The 26,097-nt window shown below is 35.0% G+C and overlaps 6 protein-coding genes across 8 annotated transcripts; 3 read left to right on the forward strand and 3 right to left on the reverse strand.

Moving 5' to 3' along the window:
- Positions 1-210: 210 nt before the first annotated feature.
- On the reverse strand, positions 211-6,290 carry LOC129873606 (peptidyl-prolyl cis-trans isomerase CYP65). Its single transcript, XM_055948731.1, has 11 exons — positions 5,863-6,290; positions 5,694-5,756; positions 5,497-5,600; positions 4,803-4,894; positions 4,609-4,698; positions 4,440-4,515; positions 3,989-4,362; positions 2,703-2,959; positions 2,317-2,605; positions 1,075-1,182; positions 211-964 (listed from the first exon to the last, which is right to left on the reverse strand). Exons 1-11 carry the CDS (start codon positions 5,988-5,990, stop codon positions 755-757), a joined length of 1,791 nt encoding a protein of 596 aa, XP_055804706.1. The 5' UTR covers positions 5,991-6,290; the 3' UTR covers positions 211-754.
- An 822-nt stretch (positions 6,291-7,112) lies between these two features.
- On the forward strand, positions 7,113-9,723 carry LOC129873053 (uncharacterized). The gene is made up of 4 exons (XM_055948049.1): positions 7,113-7,457; positions 7,729-7,879; positions 8,903-8,973; positions 9,096-9,723. The coding sequence occupies exons 1-4, from the start codon at positions 7,221-7,223 to the stop codon at positions 9,318-9,320; spliced, it is 684 nt and encodes a 227-aa protein (XP_055804024.1). The 5' UTR covers positions 7,113-7,220; the 3' UTR covers positions 9,321-9,723.
- A 120-nt stretch (positions 9,724-9,843) lies between these two features.
- Positions 9,844-14,768, reverse strand: LOC129873052 (adenylyl-sulfate kinase 3). 2 transcript variants are annotated; one of them, XM_055948048.1, is made up of 8 exons: positions 14,611-14,768; positions 14,223-14,520; positions 13,569-13,709; positions 12,234-12,383; positions 12,033-12,151; positions 11,851-11,935; positions 11,522-11,568; positions 9,844-11,261 (listed from the first exon to the last, which is right to left on the reverse strand). In XM_055948048.1, the coding sequence occupies exons 2-8, from the start codon at positions 14,506-14,508 to the stop codon at positions 11,163-11,165; spliced, it is 927 nt and encodes a 308-aa protein (XP_055804023.1). In that variant the 5' UTR covers positions 14,509-14,520; positions 14,611-14,768; the 3' UTR covers positions 9,844-11,162. The 2 variants fall into 2 exon arrangements, with proteins under 2 accessions (XP_055804023.1, XP_055804022.1); XM_055948047.1 differs by having other exon boundaries at positions 14,223-14,768.
- Positions 10,146-10,724, forward strand: LOC129872737 (uncharacterized). The gene has a single exon (XM_055947654.1). It carries the CDS (start codon positions 10,146-10,148, stop codon positions 10,722-10,724), a length of 579 nt encoding a protein of 192 aa, XP_055803629.1.
- Positions 14,769-17,344: 2,576 nt separating the features above from the next.
- LOC129874718 (BTB/POZ domain-containing protein At3g49900) lies at positions 17,345-21,038 on the reverse strand. 2 transcript variants are annotated; one of them, XM_055950052.1, is made up of 5 exons: positions 20,742-21,038; positions 20,267-20,460; positions 20,012-20,081; positions 18,422-18,943; positions 17,345-18,204 (listed from the first exon to the last, which is right to left on the reverse strand). In XM_055950052.1, exons 2-5 carry the CDS (start codon positions 20,410-20,412, stop codon positions 17,425-17,427), a joined length of 1,518 nt encoding a protein of 505 aa, XP_055806027.1. In that variant the 5' UTR covers positions 20,413-20,460; positions 20,742-21,038; the 3' UTR covers positions 17,345-17,424. The 2 variants fall into 2 exon arrangements, with proteins under 2 accessions (XP_055806027.1, XP_055806026.1); XM_055950051.1 differs by having other exon boundaries at positions 20,267-21,038.
- Positions 21,039-23,936: 2,898 nt separating this feature from the next.
- On the forward strand, positions 23,937-24,588 carry LOC129874835 (60S ribosomal protein L26-1-like). The gene has a single exon (XM_055950208.1). The coding sequence runs from the start codon at positions 24,005-24,007 to the stop codon at positions 24,443-24,445; it is 441 nt and encodes a 146-aa protein (XP_055806183.1). The 5' UTR covers positions 23,937-24,004; the 3' UTR covers positions 24,446-24,588.
- Positions 24,589-26,097: the final 1,509 nt, after the last annotated feature.

A 26,097-nucleotide genomic window follows, 5' to 3' on the forward strand; every position in this document is an offset into this window, starting at 1 on the left:
CACTCTACATCACCTTCTAAGTGCTAGGCTTTTGCAGCGACAACTAAACTCAATGCTCTGATTAGATATTATCAAATTATACGTTAATTTCATGACAAATCATCCCATTGTAACTTACTGTAACAAAAATAATATTTCACCTATCATATGTATCACATAAATAAAACGCCAAAAAATCACCTTTCTGAACAAGGGGAAGCAGTAAAAACCTATATAAATGTTGATAATAGTTCTACCATAGCAAAAAAAAGTCACCAAATGTCTAAAACAAGTGTAATAAATTGTTTCCATCTCTGCACTTCCTTTTCTCTGTTTTTTTTTTGTTTCTCCTTTCTTTCCCATATGGTCCCTTACTCGCCTGACCGAGAAATGAGTCTTTGACAATACTTAAATGACTAAAGTAACTCCACCAAATTAAAGATCATTTGGAGAAACTCTAAGCCTAGAATCATCAAATGTTCATAGTACAAACAGATTTACTAAAACACTGATGATCTAACAACATACCTACAGTTCAGACTATGGAATTGAATATGTTACAGATGATACCAGTTCCTCTCGTCAATTAAACAACAGTAAAACTCTATCCACAGCATCTCTTCATGTGCTTTTATTAAGTATCAAACTGAATCACCCTGATAATCTTTAAAAAGAAGGCTCGCAATGAGAGTTTAGATCCTAACCATTTGGTTTCCGTCTTACACTTGTCGGCTGAATCGATTCAATGTCACAGTATTAACAGATAATTACAACTCTACCATGCTGAAAAATCTTTAAGTTCTGCTGTTGATGCGCCTGTTTTTCTCTTCTTTACTGCAGAAATAGGTGGCAGACTGCTATCAGAAGAAGTTTTGGAATCGGCCTGTGCAGCCCTTGCTTTCAAATACTTCCCAATACCACTGCCAACAGCTTGAATCTCTGAGGTGCCAGTTCCAGGGTTGCTGTACCATGATCCAACCTTCTCCTGGAACACAGGAAGGAAGAGAAAAGAGGTGGACACGGAGTATTAATAGATCCAACCAAACAAGCAAAATGGCCGTCATTAAAAGGCAAAAGAAAAAGAATAATACTAACATTATCTTCATCTTCAGCTTTGTTGTCATCATTTATTTTCTCTTCTTCTTCATCAAGCTCTGCATAGGGGTTGACATACACTTCTACACTTATTATCTTGATTTCTTCCTGCACAGACAGCAAAAGCAAAAGGAGTTGAAGTAAGGACTCAGGCATCAGAACAAACAACAGTGGGTTTAAAAAATATCTTGATTAAGAAATGAAAACACTCAATGCTCAAAGAGAAAGCAGAAAGATTTTCAATCTGGGCTTTGTCCAGGGGAAGGAAATGAAGATAAAAGGAAGACTGAATGAACATACCCAGACAAATGAACAACAAAATGAGATCTGGAAGAACATATAAAGTTTTCTTTGGGAAAAGAAGGCATTGTATACAAAGGTATAAAACAACCCAACAGCTCACAATTGGCACAAATAGCACAACTACAATCCTACTTTTTTCGGCTCTTTTACAAATATATGAAATCCTGATATGATCCTATCACTGCACTTTCTGCTGAAACCTGAAAATCAAGTTGCACTTTGCAGATGGAAGATCTTTTCCCCCTTTCTCTTTAGACAAGCAATTCATTTATTAAAGAAATGCTAGCATACCATTTTGACAACCACAGATGAAAAAAGCATAAGCATGAAGACTGCAAGGATGGCGGAAGATACACACACATGCAGTATAGTGAGAAGATCTTCAAATCTCATTCTTATCCCAAAGCTGAACAGGTTAAAACAGATTCTTGACTTGTTTCGTCTCGATTATGGAACTGTTTCTAGTAATTTAAATGAAAAAATAAAATTACCCAAAAGCTGAGCAGGTCAACAGAGACTCTTGACATGATCGGTTTGGATTAGGAAACTGTTTCTAATCATTTAAATAAGCAATCTAATTTACCCCCAAATTCCAAGCAAGCATGTTGACCTCCTGTGTGCTTAACTCCCTCTTATAGTATAGTAGAAAATATCAGATCAATCACTTATACTAGAGAAATATCAGTTTTCGGCATATCAATGTGTAATCACACAATACTAGCTCCAACCATGGAAACTAACCACATAAGCTTTCAGATACATAAATGGAGTAGCTACTCGGGCTATAGTGCTGGTATAACAACTACTAGTCTTTTATAGTAGCATTTCTCCCTAAGGTGGTTAACCTCTCGATCAAAGCATATCCATTGCTTCCAAGGCATGACTCAAGATGCTAAGTTGAAGAATGAGAGTTACTATAGAGTTACTCTTCCTACTAACCAGAGGTCGGTCATCATCATCGACAGGGACTCTCTCCATAGTAGAAAGTGTTGGCAAGCCTCCAACAACCATACCAAAGACGGTATGTTTGAAATTTAAGTGAGTAGCAGACTTGTACAGGATGAAGAACTGTGAGCCATTTGTGTGAGGACCAGAGTTAGCCATGCTAACAACACCCCTTCCAGAATGCAGCAACTTGGAGTGCACTTCATCCTTAAAGGGCTTACCCCAGATAGACTCGCCTCCTTTCCCTGTGCCAGTTGGGTCACCACCTTGAATCATGAAATTCCTGCACAAGTGGACAAATCAGTTCCTTGACATTCAATATTTCCTAATGATAAACAAAGATTTTACAACTATTTTCAAGTAAAAAGGTATCAAATTACCGGATGTTTCTATGAAAAACTACTCCATTATAATATCCTTGTTCACAAAGAGTAATGAAGTTTTCACATGCCCTTGGAGTTATGTCACAATGAAGCTCGATGTTCAAATCACCATGTGTCGTATGCAGCTGGACATAACCTTTCTTCTTGGGATTTTTCTCAACTTTAACATATTCATATTCATTCTTTGTTACTGGGTCATAGGAGGTGGAAGTGAAGGATCGAGAAGCAGCACCAGTGGTAAAACGACTCTTAACCTGAAAGAGTTGAGTAACTTTATAAATCACTTTGAATAAAATAACAGATTTTTATCATGGTTCTATGTGTTATTTTCTTGTTGAACCTAGCATCTCTATTTTATTTTATTTTGACAAGTAAAAATTGCTGCACCTAGCATCTCAAAAACCTTCAACATTATAGAAGTTAAAACTAACCAACCAGCAAGAAAATGTTAATAAAAACTATGCGAAGAGTATAACAAATGGAATATGGAATTCCAAATTCAAGCCAAGTCAATTGTTTTAAATGATTAAAAAGGGGCACAACTGATAGCTAGCTAGGTGTAAACACCATTTTGTTGTGTCCCATAACAAAAAAAAAACTATATGTTTCTTAATTAACATGAGAAGAAGGAATATTAGACCAGCAGAAAATTCTTATAAAGATACATTAATACTATGTTTTCACTTGTGAGACACGGTTGCAAAATGGATTATCCAGATGAAGAAACCATATTGACAAGCCATGGGAAGGTCAAAATCGACAACAATGCGTCCATTCCAAGCAAGTTAGGGACAGCTACATGAATCCTTACTAACCATGCTTCTCCATTTAAACTCATCTAGACTTGTATAATACAATACAGTAATAATAATGATAATTACTAGAAGTTCTCAATATTTTCAGATGGCATATATATCTCATACAGCACCAAAGGACTCCTAGAAAAACTAGGATCTACGTTAAACACACGACGTGGCAAAAACATACTTCCAATTAACAGGTATTTGCCTATATAGATCTTTTTCTTCCATTGTGTCCTATTTTTGTTACTAGGTGAAGCGACCAAATTACCATGTATCATTAGTTATAGGAAAAAATTCTAGAAATAGACCAGAAAGTAATATGGGGCAGTTCTGAAAAGCATGCCAAACATACTGGAAATCTAGCATGAACATAAAGGTTCCCAAATGAAAAGTGTAAACTATGCATGCAGGTTTAATATTTACTCTTTGTGAATTGATTCAAAGAAAAAGCAACGAGATGATTGCTTTCTAAAAACTAACCAGCTTAGCATTTACTGGTGTCCTTTCACCCGCCATGTGCAAAGCTATTCGCGCAGCTGTTTTATCAGTTGAACCAGCCTTTGCAGCAGCAGCACTTCTTCCATGAACTGATGCAGATGCAGCATCCACAATGCTGAAAGTCGGCTTTGCTGTTCCTTCACCATTTTCGTTTGTTTTTGCGTCATCTTTGATACGTGATCTTGCAGCTAAAATAGCCTCAAGAGCAGCAGCTCTTTCATTCTGTGCCTTGTTCCCACCTCCACCATGCAGTGCGATCTCTTTCGCTTTCTCACTTCCAAGTTCCTTTAGCATTTGCTTGATGTCCCCAGTAATATTTATGTTGTATGTTGGGTCAGATTGCATTTTCTGTATTTCTGATGAAGTACCAAGCACTTATTAGAAGTGGAGCCATAATTGCAGCAAAACCTATATGAATAAAAGAATCACTCACCTTCATCGTCAACCTTTAAACTTTTCTTAACATGATCAAAATCAAGAAGCACCTTCGTGTCCAGGGCATTAGGATTCTGCAGTTAGATATTCAAATATATTAATATAAACAACATTTTCATCAAGCATATACAACAGTTAAGGGGAAGGATAGTAGTTTAGAAGCTTACTTGAATTGTTATAAGATCTTCTCTAGTGAATGTTTCATCAGTGAGAAGCTCCTTCCAGTTCTTTGTTTTAATATTCAGTTCTTTAACTGCCTAAGCAAGAAAGCCTCAATCAAACTCTCCATGCAAGGAATAGAGGATGCTCTTTTCTTTGAAGGACATAAATGAATAGAAATCAGGAGACAAATATCCCATACCTCATAACAGAAAACATTTCCTGTAGTTCTTACAGCAACTATATGTGTGAACTCCGTAAAAACCTTGTTCAGAACAGGACAATGATACTCTCCTGAAACAATAAGACAGCAGTTTTGAACCCATTCCTGGAAAATGACAACTACTAATATGACTGCCCTCCCAAGAGTTAGAGCCTGTTTCGATGGACTTATTTTAAGTAACTTATAAATTAAAAACTGCTTATAAGTTTTTAAAAAAATAAGTGCAGCCCAACTTATTTTTTGACTTATAAGTTGTTTTTAACTTACAAGTTGTTTAAAATAAGTCCATCCAAACAAGTCCAATTATTTATCGGGGCTTATATTAAGCACAAAATGACTTTAACTTAGCCAGCAAAACACTTAAAAAAGCTTAAAACAATTTATAAGTAACTTATAAGCCAATCCAAACGGGCTTTTAGTATGATTTCTAGGTATAGCTATCCCTAAAGACCCAAGTTTCCATCTTTAAACTGCAATGGAAATTTGAACTGATTACTGTGAACGGATTAGCCATAAGTGCTCAACGGTCATCCCGCATTCAATGTCAGAAAAAGACATACAATGAATAAGTATACCTTTTTTTTCTTTTAAGTAAATAATTCACGTGCAATATGACTTCCAGTCAAATTCCAAAAGTAATTACAGATTGGATATATTCAAAACAAGGTATTACCCTCAGAATTCTTGTGGAAAGTAAGAGGAATTAAGTCCTCTTGCTTCATAGGGGCTCCAGTCACTGGATTCCTCCCATATTTCCTGATGTATGGAACTATATGCCTGCAAAAAGAAAGAACAAGAAAAGCAATGGATACTACATGTCCACATGAAAATCCAGCTTGAAATAGAAACACTGAGGCAAGAAATACTAACATTATTTCGAAGACATTGCCATCTTTTGTACATACTGGATCCTCGAACGGTGTAAATGTAAGACTGCATACATATAATTACACACCAAGTTTAACAAAAAAAAATTAAAAAAGACGATAATGAGCAAAAAGTAATGGAAGCAATCAATATAGCGGAGAAAGGAACTTACGCGCAGCAATAGAAGGGAAGCCGTTTAAAAGGGGTTTTGAGTTCTTTCGATTTAGCGCCACCCCATTCAGTGGCCCATTCTGTCTTGGTTATGAACATTCGATCTTTACTGTGTTGTTTCTTCCCCATGGCGTAATTGTCACTATAATCTCTCTGAATTAGGGTTTTAGAAGAACACTTTTCTTTTCCAAGAAACAAGATATCTTAAACACTTATCTTTTCCAAGAAAAAAGAAATCTTGTTGACTGTGTTCTTGAAATTTCTTCTTGGCGATACCGTATGCTTTATAGCATCAGATAAATATCTGCTCCATAAGACGGTGGCCCCTTTGGACCTTCTTCTCCGGTGCCTGTATCCTTTTTTCTAAATCTGGACCTAACTTGAACCCGAATATGTAATTCACGTCATGAAACTGGCCCGATCCGTATTTAATCTAGTTTATCGTACTCTTTTACTTTTGTTATTTTGAAATAGAAAATTTTATTTTGATCCTTGTTATAGTTCCCTAACAAATCCAACCTTAAATTAATAAAAATTATATTACTCTCAAATATAAAATATTAGTATAAATTTAACATAACATGTAAATAGTTAAATCTTTCGAAATTAGTAATTTGTTAAATTTGTCAAAATCCATAAGCATTATGAGCAAAAGTATACATTTAAATTAATTAACAATTAAATATACTCATCTAGATATTCCTATGATGAGTTTTTAAATTTATTAATATTTTAGGAATAAATATAATTTTAAAAACAAATATGTATTGAAAACTGCAAAATATGAATTGTGCATTCACGGTGAAAATGTTTAATTCTATAGAAAAAAAATTGTAAAGTTTTGTCATTTTTTTAACCTTTTGTCCCAATAACGTTTACATTTCACAAGTAAAATAATTATCTCCAAAATTACAAGTCTATTTGTATATTTTATTCTCCATGTGATGAACATAAGCTTTCGTGCAAATATAATATATCCAATAAAATTATATATTAATCCAAATAAATTAAGCAAATAGATACAATGTATTTAATGAAATTATACATGTTAATATAATTAGATTGATCGAACAAAAATTACTAAAGAAAAATAGTAATTATAATTAGACAAACTACCTATAAACGATACTTATACTTTCAAATCCAAGCTAATCCAAACTATAGTTATTTACGAAATTTACTTAATAATCACAAATTTTACCCAAAAGGAAAGAAAAAAGAACAACTATATCATAATAAGAAAGTTCAGCCCAATGAATCACAGGCTTTAGGCCCAGTACTACTTCGCCGTAACTCACTGATTGGGCCAACATTAACGCTGCCGGAAACCCCTGAAAAATTTCTCAGTAATCAGCGACGATGGGTGGAGATCGGAGCAGAAGCACGAGTAGCAGTAGCAGCAGCAGTGAAGAGGATGGAGATGCTGATTGGAGAGCCGCCATAGATTCTGTTGCTGCTACAACTACATTTGGCAAAACTACCGGCAAAGTTCTTTCATCAGCCACTGCTACTAACGGTGAATCTGTCGCCCATCCATTCCAAGAAGATGAAATTGATACTATCCAACCCAGGAAGCTCAAACATTATCAAATAAAGGTACTTTCCCATTTTCTCATCCCAATTTGCTTACCTGAGTATTACACCTTGCAACTTTTGTTAACTCAGTGCTCGAATGATGTTATCCTAACACTCGGAAATCCCCAACAATTGAAACTGATAATTTTTTGAAATATGTGTTTCATGGTGCACCGTGCAAGATTGTAGTAGTAATTTTCCCTAAAGGACCTTCAGCCACATTTTGATCTAACATGTTTTTGCTACTGCGGTCATTGCTTGATGAATAAACTTCATGAATGGACACTAACAGGCCCTGAAGACTTTGGAAGACATTTTAGACAAGACGATAGAAATAGTGGGAGACATTGATCATGCTTCACAGGAAGATACACCCTCAATGAATGGAGCTGGAATCCGATTGTTCAGGCGTGCTCCGCCAGGGATTGTATTTGATCACACAGGTAAAAGAAAAGAAAATCTCTAGCATGTAAGTTGATGATTGTTACGTCTGCTCATATTTGTTTGTTGTTTGCTTAACATTCTTAAATTTCAAATTTGAATGTATTAAAAAGAAAAGAACATTGACCAACCTTGTTTAATAGAATAGAAGGCTAAGCTTGATACTGTGTTAACTCGCTTGCACTTATGGGATAAAAAGTTATTAGATGCATAATGGAAAAGTCATGCCACAGTGTTCCCATACTTATTCTTAATAAATGAAAATGTCTTAAGCCATGCTGGCGGGAAGAGCCAGACCAATTTCTAAATTCTAACAGCGACTGGCGTTGCTTCATCCTAAATTTCCAGGCTATCGTTTAGATGTCGAATTTTTGTTTCACCTACTCTTTCATCGCTTTAGTAGAGATGTTAACACTTAACAGAAACTAACAAAAGGAATAATCTGTTGAATGACTCCCTTAAATGTTGATGGGGTTTCCATCAGAAAATATTTTTGAGGAGTCAAGTGACCAAACCACAGAAATTTTGGGGGTGGGGGGTTTGTTAGTGTGTTTCACTTTACTTACTAGACTAATATGATTGGAATTAATTTGTTCTGATGGTCACTACTTAGATGGAGAAAGTCAAGGATGTGATTGAAAGGAATGATGAAAATTGCATAAGCTTATGGAGTAAGCACACAAATATATTAGGCATATAGTGGGGGGAACAGATAAGCGGACATGAACTTGAACTTCTCTTTTTTCCGATTTTATTTTGATTAAGGGGGCAGGGAAAGGATGAGTGTCGTGAACTAACTGTACTTAGATAAATCCACAGCGGAATGAATTCATTGCCCAATGAACTTACAGGAGGGAGAATTCGGTGAATGGGGTGGGTTTTAATCACTTTGCCTCCTTCTCCGCCTGAACACATTGCTATCAGAGCAACTATAGCTGCATATTGTTGAGATGATGCACAGTGTAGATGTCAGTAGTAAGACTAAAGTCTAAAACTAAGCGTTAATTTCCCTGCATTGTTGCTAGATGAACTCCAAGAACCCAGAAAGAAACCAAGAATTCGTCCTGGGAAGGAGTTTGAGGAGAACTCAAAAGAGGTTTGTCTTTTCTACTTTTCGTTTTGATTCATCGTAGGTGAAATCTTTTATTTTGTACTCTCTGTCCAACTCCACTGTTTTGTTATTTCACCTTCTCACTCGTCCCATTATGGTTGCCACAGTTCAAAAACCAAATCAAGTCCATTGCTGTTGATGGGATGGATATTTTAGCTGCATCTAAAAATGCTTGCCAGAAATCATTGGCCAGACTAGAAGCAAGAGAAGCAGCAGCTAAAGCAGCTTCTAAAAGAGAGGAAGAAAGAGTTGCAGCATTAAAAAAAATTAGGGGGGAGAGATGGCTCCCTTCTATGGCCAGAGATATGCAGTCAAGGCTTCAACGACGTTGACACCTGTAGATGGACTATGCTTCCATTATTCAGCACTCATCTTTCATTTCTCTTACTCTTTAAAGTTTCTATTGTTCATCTCAGCCTGTGTTTTATGTTAGGCTACCTGAGCCGGTGTCTTTGTCAGGTCCAGAAAAAGGCATAGCCACTGTTTCTGTGTTGCCAAAAAAAAAAAAAAAGCTCTTTCTGATTAAATTGATTAGACATTTCTGTATTGAAGTTAAAAGGTCTGGTTATTGGTACAGCCATTGGCAAACAATGGTGTCAAGGCACAGCATTTCTTCATTCATTTCCAACTGAAGATCACCTGTGTTATTAGTGAATGCCAGCCAGTGATTCTTTGGTCTGTATAATGTGTCTAGCGTTCTTATTATTACATCAGAATATCAGACCTTATTAAGTACCATGAGAATATTAATCACTTTGTCAAGCTTTGATGAGAAGGCCATATAACAGGGTAAAAGAAATGAAAATTCATTCTTCCATGTTTTTTTTGGAAAGAATTAGCTGTGCAGACCTGACAAGCCCTCAATTTACTTGTAGATACAAACAAGAAGCTTAAAACACGTGAAACTTTTAAGTGTACAATCTCAACTAAATAACTCTTCTTCTATTGTTATCATCACCATTACAAGGACAAATCAGAGACAGCCAAAAGAATCTCAGAAAACATGAACATAAGGAATTGAGCCTCTTAATCATTGGTTAATACAAAGCCACCTAGAAATAATCTCCACCTGCTGATCCTTCAATGAGTAATCATCAACACTCATGGTGTAAATACCCACTAAATCTCCCTTTATTCTTCTCAGCAGAAACTGCACCATGGGATGCTGCAACTCAAGGACAAAAAAAGCCCTCCAAATAGGCTGTGGCATTGCAGCAATTCTCTTAATTATTCTTCTTGTAGTTGCCATTACTCTGTATTTCACTATCCTTAAGCCAAAAAGTCCAAAAGTCACAACTAAGTCTGTCACATTAGAGTCAGTAAGATTAGAGCCATTTCCAGCATTTCACCTCAACATAACAATTGGTCTAATCCTCACCATCCATAACAGGAATTATGGTAGCTTCAAGTATGACAGTAGCAGAGCTTATGTGACTTATCACGGAGATCCAGCAGCAGAAGCACCAATTGAAGCAGACACCATTCCAGCCAGAGCAGATCATGATGTGAACACAACTGTGCTAATTGATTCAGATGGTTTCTCTAAGAATCCTAATTTCTTAGGAGATCTATTTTCTGGTTGCTTGAATTTTACTTCATCAACCGCTTTACATGGGAAGGTCACTGTATGGAAAGTCTTGAAGCTCAAAGCCAGAACAGTTAGCACCTGTGACATCTCAGTTTTCACCAAATTCCAGAATGCAACTTCTGTATGCAAATCCAAAATTAAGTTCTGATTTTTGTTTATTCATTATTCTGCTATTCTTTTGTCTATTTGTTCTCTGTCAACTGGTTAGATGAAGAATCCATATCAATAAAATAGCAAGAGCCCATGTTTGATTTGAAAACCAAACCTCAATTCTGGGTCTTGTTTTTAGAAACTAAACATCGGGATTAGCTTCACTTGAACAAGATTCGAGGTAAGGGGATACTCCCAAACTTTAGGTGTGTTTGGGGTTTCTAGAGACAAGTTTAGAAGACAAAGTATGTATTTTGGATTGGCTCATGAATGCAATGCTTGTTTCTGCGATCAGATCCTAGCCTTGTATAATCTACTCAATCAACATTTATGCTTCCTTAAGATCTCTCGAAATCTCGCTTGAAGATAGGTCATGAGCAGTTGAGCTTTCAGGTATCCTTTTTTGTCCAAGTATGACATCACTACATCACTACAGTTAAGCTTTCAGGTATCCCTTTTTGTCCAAGTATGACATCACTACATCAGCCAAGTCATTAGGAGAATCACACAGCCCTTGGTTCTGACGCAACACTATCTGCACAACAAAGACCAGATATAATTAGACTTTAGAGAAGAAGCCATGATGCAATTGAGCCCACATCCAAAGAAAGTTGAGTCTCAATGGCATAAACTGCACGATTGAAAGACCAGATATAACTTTAGGACAAGCCCCTAAAGTTAGAAAATGTTGATTATCTGAATAGTGACAATTACTGAATATATGAGCCACCACTCAATCCTCAAATTAATATAGCATGTCAAATTAGTTTAAGCAAGAAGAGAGACTTGTCTTACCTCTGATTTCAGCGGTGGCTCATATGGATCATCAATACCAGTAAAACCTGCAAATTGCCAAAATCCCATATTATAATCACCTTCAAGAGCTAAGATCAACCAAATGCTACAAAAATGAAATCAGCAGAGGAGAGAGGGATCTCCTGCCTACAGCAGCAGGGACACAAAAGTTCAAGTAACAGGTAACTTAACAGCTAAGAGAGAAGCAAACCCAGTTCACTTTCTTTCTCAAAATTAATCTAATTCGTTAGTGTAAGAGTGTATAAAAGTATACAACAAGATACTTCCTAGTTCACAAAAGCAACAGATGCCAAGCTAACAGATAGAACCTTTTATCTTTCCTGCTCGAGCTAGCTTATACAATCCCTTAGGGTCCCTTGTCTCACATACATGTAGGGGAACATCCATGAAAACCTAAAAATTAGCCAACTCAATCAGCTGTTTAGATATGTCAAACAAGCAAGGTGTCACTTGAGAAGCTAATCCATTGGGTACCATTCCTTCTACAAACCTCAATGAAATCCCCTTCAGGTAGTAAAGCACGGCAGGCATCTCGCTCTTCTCTGTAGGGAGATATCAAACTGGCAATGCAAATAACTCCAGCATCCACAAAAAGCTTAGCCACTTCCCCTGTAAAATAATTATTTGCAATTGTTAGATCCCAGAAGGAACAATATGATGGCTTTGAAATGTGGAGAAGGTAGAAACCAACCGATCCGCCTTATATTTTCTGCCCGATCTTCAGCTGCAAAACTAAGGTCACGATTTAGACCATGGCGAACATTATCACCATCAAGGATGTAAGTGAGTTTTCCTCTAGCATGTAAACCGCGACCTAGAGCACATGCCACAGTGCTCTTCCCTGAAAAATATTTAATATTTAAAAATGTAAATCAGGAAGTGCCAACTTATAGACTGAAGACATAAACCAGGCAATACGAGCAATAAGGATAATTGTACTGCTTGATGCCTCCTCCTTCTCCTTTTTTTTTCTTTGGGGAGGGGGGGGGGGCATAATGTGTTCATACTAATAAAATAGAAAAAATAAAGAATTTAAGCAATCTCAAGAGAACAAAATAACTCATCGCATATTAAGATGTTTTGCCACAATCATTCCATGTGCTTCCTTATGTCTACACTCATAATAACTTTAATGTTTGAATTCAACTAGGCAGTTTGAAATTGCAATCACGTGAACCATTTGAATGCTGACATGTTTGACACACTGTTTTCCATTATTTTAGCTACAACTCCAGGATTTCAGATAATTATTCCCTTGTCTACTGATGAATGGATTCTTAAACAAAATTCTGGTAGGATAAATATCCAAAATCTTATACTCATATGATCCTGTCATTTCTTAATGTTGTAGTGTCAGAACAGCTAAGCATGAAGTAGAGAACATAAGACTGCAGGAGTATACTATTACTGAGTGCTGATCTAAGATCTTCAAGAAGCAATACAGTTAGCAGACTTCCACAATCAACCATCTAATAACTAAGAAATCATAACCAAATATTAACGTGCTACTGCAAATGAAGGGATCATTACAAAATCCCTGAATGTGATACAACTAAAGACAGCCTAATCTTTGTTTTTATGAGTAAGCCTAATCTTATGATCTACAAAAGCATCTTTGAATTCTGCTAGTTTCAGATGAATCCATTGACCAAGGCTGAAAGGGAAAAAAGAACAAGTAAATAGAAAAAACACTATCTAATTAGTACTTCAAAATCAATTAAATATTAGATTGCAACATTTCTTGGTTTAAATTTTGAATTTTCATTTAGACCCACAGTATGTTGGAAAAATAACTTATGGAGAAACTAGAAATGTTTTTGTTGGTAACAGAATGGAAGTTTAAAGCATTTCAGACTTGTGCAGTTTTCTGAAATATCATATGCATGTACAGAAAACAAAACAAAACCAAGAAAATACAGAAAAGGACAGTACATCATATGGAAAAAAGTATCTGCAAGAATACAAAGTGACAGAGAGTTGTGGAAAATTTGATAGCTGGTATGAGCTTATGGGATGTGAAACAAACCTGAACCACTGAGACCAGTTATCCATACAACACAACCCCTTTGCTGAAGCAACTCCTGTCTGTCACTTTTCTCTACAGAGCATTTGTGCCAAACAATGTTTGTTGAATTCCCTTTTGTAGAAATCAGGGGTATACCTTTACCTAATTAGATTATTCGGCTCATCAGTAACTTTAACTTTTTTTACGCTCAAATTACATTAGATACTTCCACTAAAAATAATAAGCCACAAGTAAAGAGTACCCGTTTGTCTCTTGCACATAAGCAAGAAAAGATATGTCCAAACAATCTAAGATAAAACGAAAGGTAAACAACTTCTGATACTTCTACAGGATACAAGAGGAAATAGCAATATGAGCCAGGAATCAGAATTTCACAGTGCTTCCATAAAAAGAGAGATTCAAGATTTAAAGCCACCGGCCACGGGCATGATTGCTAATTGCACCAACTACTTTTTCATGATAATGGATTCAGAGTTCAGATCATAGTTAAATATTCATTGTTAAATTTCTTAACTAAATGTAGTTTCGAATCCAAAACAGTAACATCGCGCATATTCCATAATAGATTAGCAGTTACAGATGTAATGTGCCTCAAGAAAACGGAGAAAAATATTACATAAAGTAAAATTTTAAAAGGAGGGAGAATATCAATACCAGAAAAGCCAAGAAAATCGTTTCCGCTCATTTCATCGTTTGAATTGTATCCTGGCTGATGAGAACTTCGGATTTTTCCGATGATATGAACCGTTGTAGAAGTCTCTGTTTTCCTTACAGGAGTTATGAAGGTGGTTTTCATCTCGACACCGGTAATGTTGAAGCCCAATGACTTAGCTTTGCAATTACACGCCGGTAGCTTCAAAATCCGTAACTTCATCGACGCACAGGAAGATTCCGACTGAGGACGACAAATCAACGAACAGTTTCCGGTGGAAGTCATCATGAAGCATCTAAACTGGAAACAATCTCGAATCGATTATATGTTCAAAAAAGCAAAAATGTAAAAGAATAGTACTACTCCGAAGCTAGAGAGAGAGAGTGAAACTGCGAATTGTGGCTTCAGGCTGAGTTTTGGTGGAGATGTGCAAAGTAGTTATATGTTGTGATCACGAGAAAACGGCATTCCTGGAAGCGATAGATTCCTCTCTTAAATATAACAATGTCAGCATCTTGTAACCAACGAAGGGGGAAATGGGTTTTAACCCCTTTACAATTTTTTTTAAAGTTTAATTATTTTAGAAGAGATTTTGATTTTTACATATCATTAATAAAAAACACTATTTTTTTTTTTTATCTATTTACTTTGTTAATGGCCAGGAGATCTTAATTCATCTTGATAAGAGGTGTGTATATACAAAAACAAATAAATGCACAATATTTTTTTAATTATATTTAATTATTGATTAATTAATACTTATATATTATTATCTTATTATCAAAGAATACGATACAGAGGCTTGTCGCTCCAATGCTGATACAATATACTAAATGAAAATAAAATAAAATAAAATATATTTTTATCTTAATTTAAGTCTTTTTAGATCAAGTTTTTTGGATTGGTGTAATTTTATCGAGTATAAATGCATCTTTTTGTAGGTATCTAACCATTAAATAATAAATCTATTTAGTATTACTTTGTTTAAAATTAAAATTTTAGATTATAGTGTAATAATTGTAACATCATTCATCAAGTAGATAAAAAGTCTAAATTGATTTAAAATGGAAGTTGCAGTATTCAAATAGTATAGTTTATTTTTCGATCGTTCTCTTTTCTAATTCACGCGCAACCTTATCCGTCACCTAAAAGAACAAAAATAATGGAATCATGATGAATTGAATCCTAGTCATTATATTTTGGAATGTTTTATGAGTGGAATGAATAAGGAAGATCCCACTCCATCTGTGTGCACCTTTACTTCCATTCAGTTGTCATTTCAACGGAATGAAAATCAAAGACGCATACTGGCAGAGAAGAAAAAAAATCTGATTTTCAAATATTTATAAGTTTTATTCAGATTGAATTTTTGAGATTTTGAGAAAAACAAATAAATGAAAATTGGGGGTAGGGCAGGGGAAAAAGAAATAGAAAAGGAGATTATAAGATAGAAAATCGAATACTAAAATTAAAATTTATATAGTCAACCAACTGAATTACTGAGATTCCTTAATTTTTGAGATTTTTACTCACAAAATCTTTTTAAAAAATTCAAGTAAATGCATGTCTAACCACATCTTCAAATTTTAAAAACCATAACTTCAAAAACTCAAATTTTCAATTTATAATGTCTTTGACAAACATCTTGTCATAATTCAATTTCAACATATTATTTTGAATCTTCGCATATGTTTTTCATCTGGCTTCTTTGCATTACAAATTTCAACTTTATAATCTATGGTCAAACAGGAGGCTTAATGTCATTTTCTCTGAGGTTATGGTTGAGTAATCCATTTGAGGCCACATGATTTAGGACTTTCATCTTTATAAGCAATTACTTTTCTTTTTCTTTTTTTGACTGAATTTACCAGGCACTAGAAATGGTACTTATAAACTATTTATGTGCAAGCCTTTCTTTTCCCAAAAAACGTCCATGTCTTATTTTGTAGCTGGATTAATTTGGATTTGTATTGTGTAAAGCTCATGAAACCCCTCCCAACCAAGATCCTTTCCACTCCCCAGCGTACCAAAAACCTCTGATTTAAGGATTGAATGATCTTTTAATCACACCATTACTATTGGTGATTATACTATATCTTAAAGTTAAGACGGTTGTTCTCTTTTTTTCCTGCCAGATTATGTGTAATTCTACCAAGAGTAAAAGAGAGATGATTTAACCCTTCAGGTTCACAGCAGTCGCATAAGGCTCCCTTGTGACATGAATTAAGAATTATTTTTTTTCTCTATCTCGCGGAATACCAACAATCTTTTACATATTACTTGATTATGTGTATTAGTCACATAAGTTGACTAATATAAAAAACAGTTCTTTCAATCACATTCCCCTGCTGAGAAAAAGAGCAGACATCTTCCCTGGCTTACCTTCTAAAGTTGGTGATTGCTCTGTGAAATAATTGGAGATTGGAAACAAGTTTCAGTTTACAAAAAAGAAAAACCAAGTCAGGCTGAGGAATATGTTACAGATGATAGCTTGAACCAGTTACATTGCAAATTAGGCTACACTCTAGAGCATAAAGGAGAATTTGATTTGCACATAACACTCTCCACATTGGTCTGTTGTTGGATCGATATAGGGGCCACGATTTTGCAACACTCTGGCTAAAATCAACATGTATCCTTCTATGATCAATTTCAGAGTTATCCATCTTATAATATGCTCGTTCACAGGCCTTTTTGTTTTCAAACTCAATGAAACGATAGGTGAGGCTATTCCCAGTCTAGTAATCCCCTATAATTCAGCGTCCCAAAGCGTGAGAAGATTAGATACAAGGATTCATCGTCAGTAGCCGCATTCAGTTTGCTAACAAATAACACATTGTTAGGAGGCTTAATTTCAGCATAAGGAATATTCCCTGCACTTTCAAGTATTACGGCTCAGGAATGTGCTTCTTTCACACGCACAACCTCCTCAAGTTCTCGTGAACCTGGTGGCTCATCCATTGGCACCTAATCATCTTCTAGTCGCACATCACTAGTTTTAGAAGAAAAAATTGGAAAGCTACACAAATCAAGCAACTAGTAACACAATTTAAATCCTATACCAGTCCCCAAATAATTTTTTAGAAACGTAGAATCTTGTCAGGAAGGTAATCCGATAAGCTAATAAGAGAAGACAAATTTAATAGAAGCGCAAGTAACACATGAATCTAAAAGAAAATGTGAAAACAAACAGAATTTTATTTTTTAATCTAGAGAAGGAGGCTGCCTGCGAAAAGGCACATCCTTCTTTATTACCACAACATCACCATGTTGTTGCTTACCAACTTCGGCCTCTATTACATTTTCCACCTTTGTCTCTGTTTTCTTCTTCGATACTCGGAATGCACTCTTCAAGCCGTTCATAAACCTTCGACTAAAAGTACTCTTTTCAACTTTCGTACTTTCCTCGTAAGATACTTCTGATGAATTAGACGACCCCATAACCGCTCTATCTCTAGCTGTAAGTATCCGAAAGCTTGCTGATGAAACTGATCCAATTTGTCCTCTATCAATCTTATTCTCGGAACTCAATCGAAAGCTAGCAGAGCGAGCAGAGTTATGCGACAAAATATTCTTCGTGTTTTGATCTGATTCGTTAAGAAGCTTCTTCATGCCACTCAACTCTTGCTCCAAACTCTGGATCCGCGAGCTCGTCGCGTTCATTGCCGCCTTAAGCTGTGACACTTGACGAAGTGCTGCGTCTCGTTCGAGAATTGTACCCAAACTGACTTCGTTTTTGTTTTGGAGATGATCAATTTGATGATCGTAGTGGTGGTGGTTCTGGTTGTGGTTGTCAGCAGCAGTCACCGTGAGGATAGAACGGCGGGTGCTCAATTGCTCAATGAACATGGCTTGGACGACAAACCTTAATGGCATTCTGGCGTTTTGCACCGCGTGCATGAGAAGTTGAGGCGAGAGGATGGTACAGTCGATGTAATTACACATTATGATTTTTTCTTCATCTGTTATCGTCCCCTTGTATTCCTGTTGAAAGAACAGAGTTACTATAACAAATTAAAGGATAAAACAAATGAAGTGCATCATTACTAGTAGAAAACTATGAACTAGATCCAAAATTTATACTCTCCCATTCCAATTTATATGCCATAGTTTGAATTTTGAGAGAAACATAAATTGCCTTTTTTTTCCTGTATCTCGAAGTTCAAATTATATGATGTAAATTGGGATTGGAGGATCTTGCCTTAAGATAAAGGTCAACAACTCTATAGAGCTGGTCATGGCTTCCGCTCAACCACCGATTCATTGACTTGACGATTAATTGAAATTCCACAGTGCGCAACTCTTTAACGTCGTTGAGGCACCTCATAATGCCGTCGCCATCGTCTACCAAACTTAACGCCTCAATACATCTACTCAACAGGCTTGACGTCGTTTCACACTCCGGGAGCAGGGAAACACAAGAACGCAGCACGATCGATGCATATTCTCGGTTAACGGCAATTACACGGCGGAAATATGCTTCCGTTTTCTGAGCTAAGTTCTCGCCACCCGCAATGTTATTAGCCTCCACCATCTCTAGCAATTCCGCCGCCGTACGAAGAGCGGCGACGTTAAACGGCGTAATGACGATGTGCGAGTCATAACAAAACTCGGCGATCAAGGAGAATGTTTCGGCCGTTATCTTTAACGGCGGAGAGAGTGTTAATTCGGACAGACCCTTCAGCTTCCTTTTCAGAAATCCACTCCTTGCGGCCAACGGATCCTAAGGTAAATTTAGGAAATATTCAGTAAATGCCCCCAGCTTTTGCATTAATTGCGAAATGTACGCTTTAGTTTGTAGGCACAGCTCTCAAGTACGTACCACAATAATAAATTAATAATAAAAGCATTTCATGATCTTCAATTATGTTGGTAGATTTTTTCCAAAAGGTTTGAATCAGAAGAAATGCAAATTATAATATCCATAATGTATGTTGAAATAGCCAAACCTTACGAAAACAAAAGAAAAAGAGGTGCTGCTAATGGTGAAAATTGAGTAGTCCAAAATAAACTCAAAAGTAGTACAATTACCGTCACTACCGCCATATATCAAATTTCCTCAAGTACCTTTTTTGTTTTAAAATAAGTGTAATTTTTATTTATTTTATGTTGATAAAATTAAAAAATATAAAATACAAGATATAACTTACTAAGTTATTCATATTTATTATTAGATATTTCTTAATAATTGAGCACTATTAATTTTTTAATATAAGAATAAAATTGAAAACAATTACTATTATTATCTTAAACTTTTAAAACGATAATTATTTTGAAATAATTACTTTTTATTAATGTAACAATTATTTTGAAAAGTAGAAAGTATAATTTTGCAATCAGATATTCTATAAATGAAAGGGGGTATTGTGGAAATATGTACTAATTAGGAATGGGCCTTGATGACTAGACAATTGCATCTCATATTAACATTTTATTATAGTGTGCTACTGTCCTTTAATACGCATTTGGATTAGTCTTATCATGTTAATTCTTGTAATATTTTGTTAAATAGTTTTCCTATGAGATTGTGTTGAAACAATTTAACTTAAGATTACGCTAAGATATGAAGAAATAAACAAATTATTCAGTCAACTTTAGTTCTGTTCAGGTTGATGGAGATGTAACAACAACACATCAATTAGTCAATAATTTTAAAGAAAAAAGTCATCGAAGAAACAAAAGACAAATTAAAAAAGGAACAAGCTCCCTTTGAATCAATTTACCCATGGATAAAAAATAAGAAGGAAAAGGATACATGTAAATAATGAATACAATTGGAGCATGAAAGTACCTTGTGTAGGCGAAAACGTGAGTTTTGAACATGTATGACTACATCAGTCTCATTTCCGGTAGCTTGCGACCTTACATAACAAATGCAGATCAAAAATCAAGAGTAAACCATGTTCATTGAATGTAAAATTACCAGGAATTAGTAGCAAATAGTATAAACCTCCAATTCCTTATGGAATTAATAATCTAAAAAAAGACAGGTTACCTGATACAAATATATGATATAGATATGTATAATTAATAATTAAATTCTTACCAGGAGATGACCCTGGAGCAGGGAGGTGAAGGAGATGGGGAGATTCCTGGAGAGACAGAAAGTGAAGTAGTGGAGGAATCTTCACCATCGTCTTCATAAATAGTATCCACAATCCCTAAATCTGCCCAATTTCTGATGGCTTCCATGGCCAACACCTTTAATTTCCACCTTACCGGCCAGTGCTGCTGCTTCCGCTGAAACGTTACGTTTTTTGTTTATAATTTTAGGGGCTGAGGTACAGTGGAGAAACCAAGGAAATAGAGAAGGTAAAAAAAGAGAATTATTCCCCCGTTGGTAATAATGTAGTTGGAGGGCATTAATTGTTTGCAGGTAAGGTAATAAATGCCTTTGGTCTGGAAATTCAAAATTACTTGCTTCCTTTTGTGAATACTTCTTAATGGTGAATAATGATTCTCTTCCTAAACCAGATTTTGCAATCTGATTTGCTTTCTCTTGTAAAATCTACTTCACTTACCTTATCAAATTAAGTGCAGACCCTGAGTAGTCCAAAAGGCTGGAAAGCTACACTGGACGGAAGAGAAACAAATATTTTACTAAAAATAGAATGTGCCGGTGATAATTTGTTTTTCCGTTGAAAAGAGATGTACTAAAACTGTTTACCAAATGGCAACTCCAAAGAAGAGTTGTTAGATATATTCAACGTGAATAGGAGATTTTAAATACAGAAAAAAAAGCAGAAGTCTAATCTTGTCTATGAAATGACAATGGCAAGTACTAGTAGCTATTGAAGGAGGGTGAAGCCATCGCTTTCAGGAGCGGTGCATGTAGTTGTGCCAAATTAAACTAAATGAGAGACTCATTCAAAGGGGGTGTTAATTGAGTAATTATTACTTTGCTGTGGAATTATTATCATAATTGTTTATGTTCATATTTGCATTAAATTAATATTCATGGTGGTTACGTTTTGTTGACAACTTGTGATAGCGTTATGTGTGATGCATTCACCAAATTAAAGAAAATATAAATAGAGCAATGATTTTTTCTGTTTGTATTCTCCTTGTTTTGATGGTCAAAGAAACATTTTAAATTGTCTTAAGTGTTGATTTAATTGGAGAAGTATAATAACAATAATTATTAATGATCAATATTTGGAACACGGTCAAATATATGTAATCAGAGTGGCAAAATTAGCTCATGAAATCATAATTTATTTAGTCCGCTCTAATTTTGACTTATTATTGAATCGCTTATTTATCACCTCAACTCATTAAAATTTGAATTTGAATTTTTTTTTCAAAATATTTTTAAAAAAGATTTTCTTATTGAAAGTATATAATAATAATTTTATAAGGTACTAAAAATTATTTTAAAAAATAATAAAACAAATAAATAATTAATTAGATTTTTGTTCGTTAGTTTCTTTGTTGGTCAATAAATGAAGCCTTGAGATAATAGTAAAATTAACTGTGCATAACTTAAGTTACATGAGTGCATCGTAGCATCAACCATTGAAGCTTTTATCAGGATAAATGGTCTATTACACGTTTTGAATAGTTGAATTGCATTGTATTGAGAAATGAATTTTAACATGTTTAAATTGATTTATTTTAATTGATTTTATTCAAAATAATTTTAATCACTTTTATAGTGTTTGAATAAAATAAAGTATTTTTAGCAACTTATTTTTAAGTTATGAAAATAAATATAAGTCAAAAATCATAAATTAAAGATTTTTACTTAATTTATGTAAAGGGCGAGTCTCCCTTATTTATGCTTTCCTAGTTTCTTTGTATCGAGAGGAGTCCTCTTCTTTAGGTGCATAGTTTCTAGGTTTCCTTTTCGTGTGCTTGTATCGGGGATGAGTTGGCTGACCTTAGTAGGATAGCCGACTTATGAACCACCATAGGATTGGAGGTTAGGTTTATGTCCCCTCCGTGTATCTTTCTGTTTTATGTATAATAAGGCTTGTGGGTGTGCGGCTCAACCCCTGGCTGTGCACGAGAGGTGGGAGCCTCGTGTAGGGTCTGTTCCCGTAAAATAAATAAAAAAAAACTTATAACATAAAAGTTATAAGCCTATCCAAACAGGTCTATTGCTTATTTGAATTGGCTTATTTCAGGTGCTTTTAAGCCAAAAATAGTTTTTAAGTAGTTTTGAAGTACTTGAGTAAAATTAAAAAGTGTTTATAAACATTTATTTTTAAATCAAAACAATAAAAATAAGTCAAAAATCATAAATTAAAAATTCTAACTTATGACTTTTGACTTATAAGTCAAAGTCAAAAGCCAATCTAAATAGGCTCTAAGCACTTCCATATATTTCAAGCAAAAAATGAAAGAGAACCCAAAAAAATAAAGAAAATAAACTAATATTTTCTTCTTCTGTATATACCAACCTTTATTTTTTATTTAATTAATTAATTGATGTTATTGGAGATTTGTATAGTTAAATGCTTTTTGGTTTTATTTATAAATTATTCCGTAATAGATCTTTCATAATCAGATCGATCTACATAGATAGTAACAATACTTAATTATAAAAAATTGATGGATAATTGACCCTCTTAATCCGTTTCTGCCAAAGTGGTATCCTACCTAGTCTTTATGTTTTATGCCTTTTAAATAAGTTTTCGTCTAAATTTACTCTTGGCTTCACAAAGAAGGATTTAGAAATTTTTATTTTTTTAAAAAAAGTTCAAGAGCTCAAGGGATGTGACTGGAATTAAAAACTTGAATGCGACGTCAAAGAGAGAAGAATAGGCTCCAACTATCAGGGGCATGAGACTGAATGTGGATATGGTAATAAAAATAATAATGTAATTAATATTTTAAAAAAACAATGGAGAGTTACATTTTTAGTAAATATGCTATTAAATGCTCATCTTAAATTTAGGTTGTCATGTCTGAATTATTTTAGAAATTAAAATAACCTAAGCAAAATGTGTCATATAGTTTATAGTACTGAGCCTGCCCACCCAAAGAGAGTTTTTGACATTCATTTCCACCCAAATTAATAGGGGAAAAATAAATAGATAAATTAGTATGATTTTTTTAAAATCATAGCGATAGTTTAAAATCTAATTATCAAAAATAGTGACAATTTGAATAATTACCAAAAGAGCAGCTATTTCTGAAATTCGTGATGCTATAGTGATACAACAACATATGCAAAATAAATTATTGTATATCACTGATATAGAGCAAATAGATGTATCAATGTTATAAAGTAAATTTTAAAAATTGTCGCTATGTTTTATAATTTTAAAACTTTCTATATGTTTAATAAACATACTATATAAATTTGTCTAGTTAACTATCTCAGCTAATATTCACCGAGGACCACCTTTCATATGAACCAAACCAAAATCTGTGTTGAAAACTCAAGCGAAGTGCATAAATACTTGTTTTGTGTTGCCATTTAATTTATACCCTATGTTACAACTTTTTTTTGTAACTTTACTCATTTGTGGCATAACATAGTCGAAATTTAAAACTTCATGAGTTCATGTCTAACTTGAGACATTTTTATCTGAAGTGTGATCATATAAAGGCCCAATTTTAGACATCAAATGAGCCCGACTACATCACGTCGCTTCAAGTCCAATATATCTCATTTGGGCCGCAAACGGGAGTATTAAACTTTAGAAAATGTAGGCCCAAATTACCGGCCTACCAATATATGCCCTAGAATTTCATATAAGATCTCAAAAACCCTAATATCAGTCATCTCTACCGGCCACATTTGCAGAGAGGGAGAGTGAGAGTGAAATCGGCGAAGATGAAGTACAACCCAAGAGTATCGTCCTCCCGCCGCAAGAGCAGGAAGGCTCATTTCACGGCGCCTTCGAGCCTTCGTCGGGTGTTGATGAGCGCCCCTTTGTCCTCTGAGTTGCGAACCAAGTACAACGTTAGGTCCATGCCGGTGAGGAAAGACGACGAGGTTCAGGTGGTTCGTGGAACCTACAAGGGCCGTGAAGGAAAAGTTGTCCAAGTTTACCGTAAGAAGTGGGTGATCCACATTGAGCGCATTACCAGAGAGAAGGTTAATGGATCCACTGTTAACGTTGGTATTCATCCATCCAAGGTCGTCATCTCCAAACTCAGGCTCGACAAGGACCGTAAGTCTCTTCTTGACCGCAAGGCTAAGGGTCGTGCTGCTGCTGATAAGGATAAGGGTACTAAGTTCACAGCCGAAGATATCATGCAGACTGTTGATTAGTTCTTCTTCTATCTATTGTGTTTCTGTTTTGTTATATCTTATTGCTCTTGGTACTTTGAAGCTTGTTGGAATAGCTTAAGAGTATTTTTCTGAGACTCTGAATTTTGTTTCAGTATTTTAATAGTATGCAAGTTTTGGTATAATCAATTGTCATTCTTGTTAATGTGTTTTCTGTCTTTGTTATACATATATGATCTCCCTGTTATTTATGCAAAAAATGTTTTGACTCTTTTGCTTGTTTGCTTGCTCAATAAGTTTATGCATTAAGCATGTTTGCTGGCGCACTCAATTTCGTTGCAACATTTTCAGGATGAAATGATTGGTGTTTAATGCTTCAGCACTTGATTGTCGGATTGTGTAATAGAGTACGAGGTTTTTTATAATTGCTTGCACCTAGATTTGAGTTTTTTGAATTAGCTGTATCCTTGTTTTTGGTTGCAATGTTATTTCATGCATTTATAACTTCCAGAGTATGTGATTAAAGTTCTGCTGAGAACTGGGTGTGATGATTTAAATATCTAAGGCTGGATTTTGTTTGGTGCCTGAAGCTCCATGTATTAGCCAGGAGGTGAATCAAAATTTGGGAACTGTTTAATTGATGAACGTGTCTTCTTGGCTCTTGCTTCAATTTTTGCTTTGCTTTTGAAGCAGCATCCCTACCAATTTGTGAGGTAGCTGCTACACTGCTACTATAGGTAGCAGTCATCTTTAATGGTTTCCTCCTCTACCTTCACTTGCTGCAGTGCCTCCTACAATTCAAAATAGGAGTGATTGATGCAAAGGTGAATACAAGACTTTAAACATGTAGGTGCGGATTAATGCTGCTTCCATTAGTCTTTTACAACTATGAATTTGGCCTTGGTACTTGCATATTATTTTTTAAACATCAATTATTTTAAAGCTGTTTGAATCTTAAGTGTGTTGTATGGACTATGGTGTATGAGCTTTCCGCCCTGAGGAATTTAACACATGAATAACTGTGAAATGTGAGGCACTAGTCTTATAGCTTCTCTTTACATGTTAATACTTGGAAAAATATTACTCTTATCTTTTCTTCCAGCATGAAATTGTGTAATCATCATCTTGATCTGCTTACTTCTATTTGCTTAAGAGTTTGTCCTTTTCTTATGCCACTTTTACAGTGTTTAACTTTTAATCCAACTGCCACAGTCCAGTTTATAGCTGAGACGAAACATCTTGTGCCTTCAAGCTTGTTTTCCTGTGTGCAACTGGTAGTAGTCTTTCTGTTTGGTTCCTGTATATTGTCCTATTGTTGTATTATTATTTCAATTTTCTTGTGTTCTTGTTACAAATTAGATTCATATCCCTCTTATGTTCTTGGTCCCTATGGACCTACCTGGAAGAATCATCAAACTCCCTGCATATATTGTCTAGGTGGATCACTTTATATCCTCTCCCCCCTGATTTATGCCCTCCCAGTAGCAGTATGCAATGTTACTGGGTATGAATGAAATGAAAGCGAATAATGCAGTCAACAGACCAAACCATCGCAACATCACCATACTAGCAGCCAAGATAAGTTAAAGTAAACTCAAGCTTTTCTATTTTTTTTTATTGTTCCTCAATTGTAACCGTTTGTCGGCTAACACTATTTTGTTCTGAGCTGTAGAACTCGTGGTTCTATTTACTGA

This window comes from Solanum dulcamara, chromosome 11 (assembly GCF_947179165.1).
Source record: "Solanum dulcamara chromosome 11, daSolDulc1.2, whole genome shotgun sequence".
NCBI lineage: Eukaryota > Viridiplantae > Streptophyta > Magnoliopsida > Solanales > Solanaceae > Solanum > Solanum dulcamara.

What these genes read in the sequence shown, in the direction of transcription:
- LOC129873606 (XM_055948731.1), bottom strand. Translation starts at nt 5,990, where the DNA reads ATGGGGAAGAAACAACACAGTAAAGATCGAATGTTCATAACCAAGACA. An exon ending in CTTCCCTTCTATTGCTGCGC is followed by an intron (nt 5,757 to 5,862) that starts GTAAGTTCCTTT and finishes ATATGTATGCAG; the next exon opens with TCTTACATTTACACCGTTCG. An exon ending in TTTCCACAAGAATTCTGAGG is followed by an intron (nt 4,895 to 5,496) that starts GTAATACCTTGT and finishes TTATTGTTTCAG; the next exon opens with GAGAGTATCATTGTCCTGTT.
- LOC129873053 (XM_055948049.1), top strand. Translation starts at nt 7,221, where the DNA reads ATGGGTGGAGATCGGAGCAGAAGCACGAGTAGCAGTAGCAGCAGCAGT. An exon ending in TCAAACATTATCAAATAAAG is followed by an intron (nt 7,458 to 7,728) that starts GTACTTTCCCAT and finishes GGACACTAACAG; the next exon opens with GCCCTGAAGACTTTGGAAGA. An exon ending in TTGAGGAGAACTCAAAAGAG is followed by an intron (nt 8,974 to 9,095) that starts GTTTGTCTTTTC and finishes TGGTTGCCACAG; the next exon opens with TTCAAAAACCAAATCAAGTC.
- LOC129872737 (XM_055947654.1), top strand. Translation starts at nt 10,146, where the DNA reads ATGGGATGCTGCAACTCAAGGACAAAAAAAGCCCTCCAAATAGGCTGT.
- LOC129873052 (XM_055948048.1), bottom strand. Translation starts at nt 14,508, where the DNA reads ATGATGACTTCCACCGGAAACTGTTCGTTGATTTGTCGTCCTCAGTCG. An exon ending in CTGAAGGGGATTTCATTGAG is followed by an intron (nt 11,936 to 12,032) that starts GTTTGTAGAAGG and finishes GCTAATTTTTAG; the next exon opens with GTTTTCATGGATGTTCCCCT. An exon ending in TCGAGCAGGAAAGATAAAAG is followed by an intron (nt 11,569 to 11,850) that starts GTTCTATCTGTT and finishes GGCAATTTGCAG; the next exon opens with GTTTTACTGGTATTGATGAT.
- LOC129874718 (XM_055950052.1), bottom strand. Translation starts at nt 20,412, where the DNA reads ATGGAAGCCATCAGAAATTGGGCAGATTTAGGGATTGTGGATACTATT. An exon ending in TGCTCCAGGGTCATCTCCTG is followed by an intron (nt 20,082 to 20,266) that starts GTAAGAATTTAA and finishes TTGTTATGTAAG; the next exon opens with GTCGCAAGCTACCGGAAATG. An exon ending in TTGTTGACCTTTATCTTAAG is followed by an intron (nt 18,205 to 18,421) that starts GCAAGATCCTCC and finishes TTCTTTCAACAG; the next exon opens with GAATACAAGGGGACGATAAC.
- LOC129874835 (XM_055950208.1), top strand. Translation starts at nt 24,005, where the DNA reads ATGAAGTACAACCCAAGAGTATCGTCCTCCCGCCGCAAGAGCAGGAAG.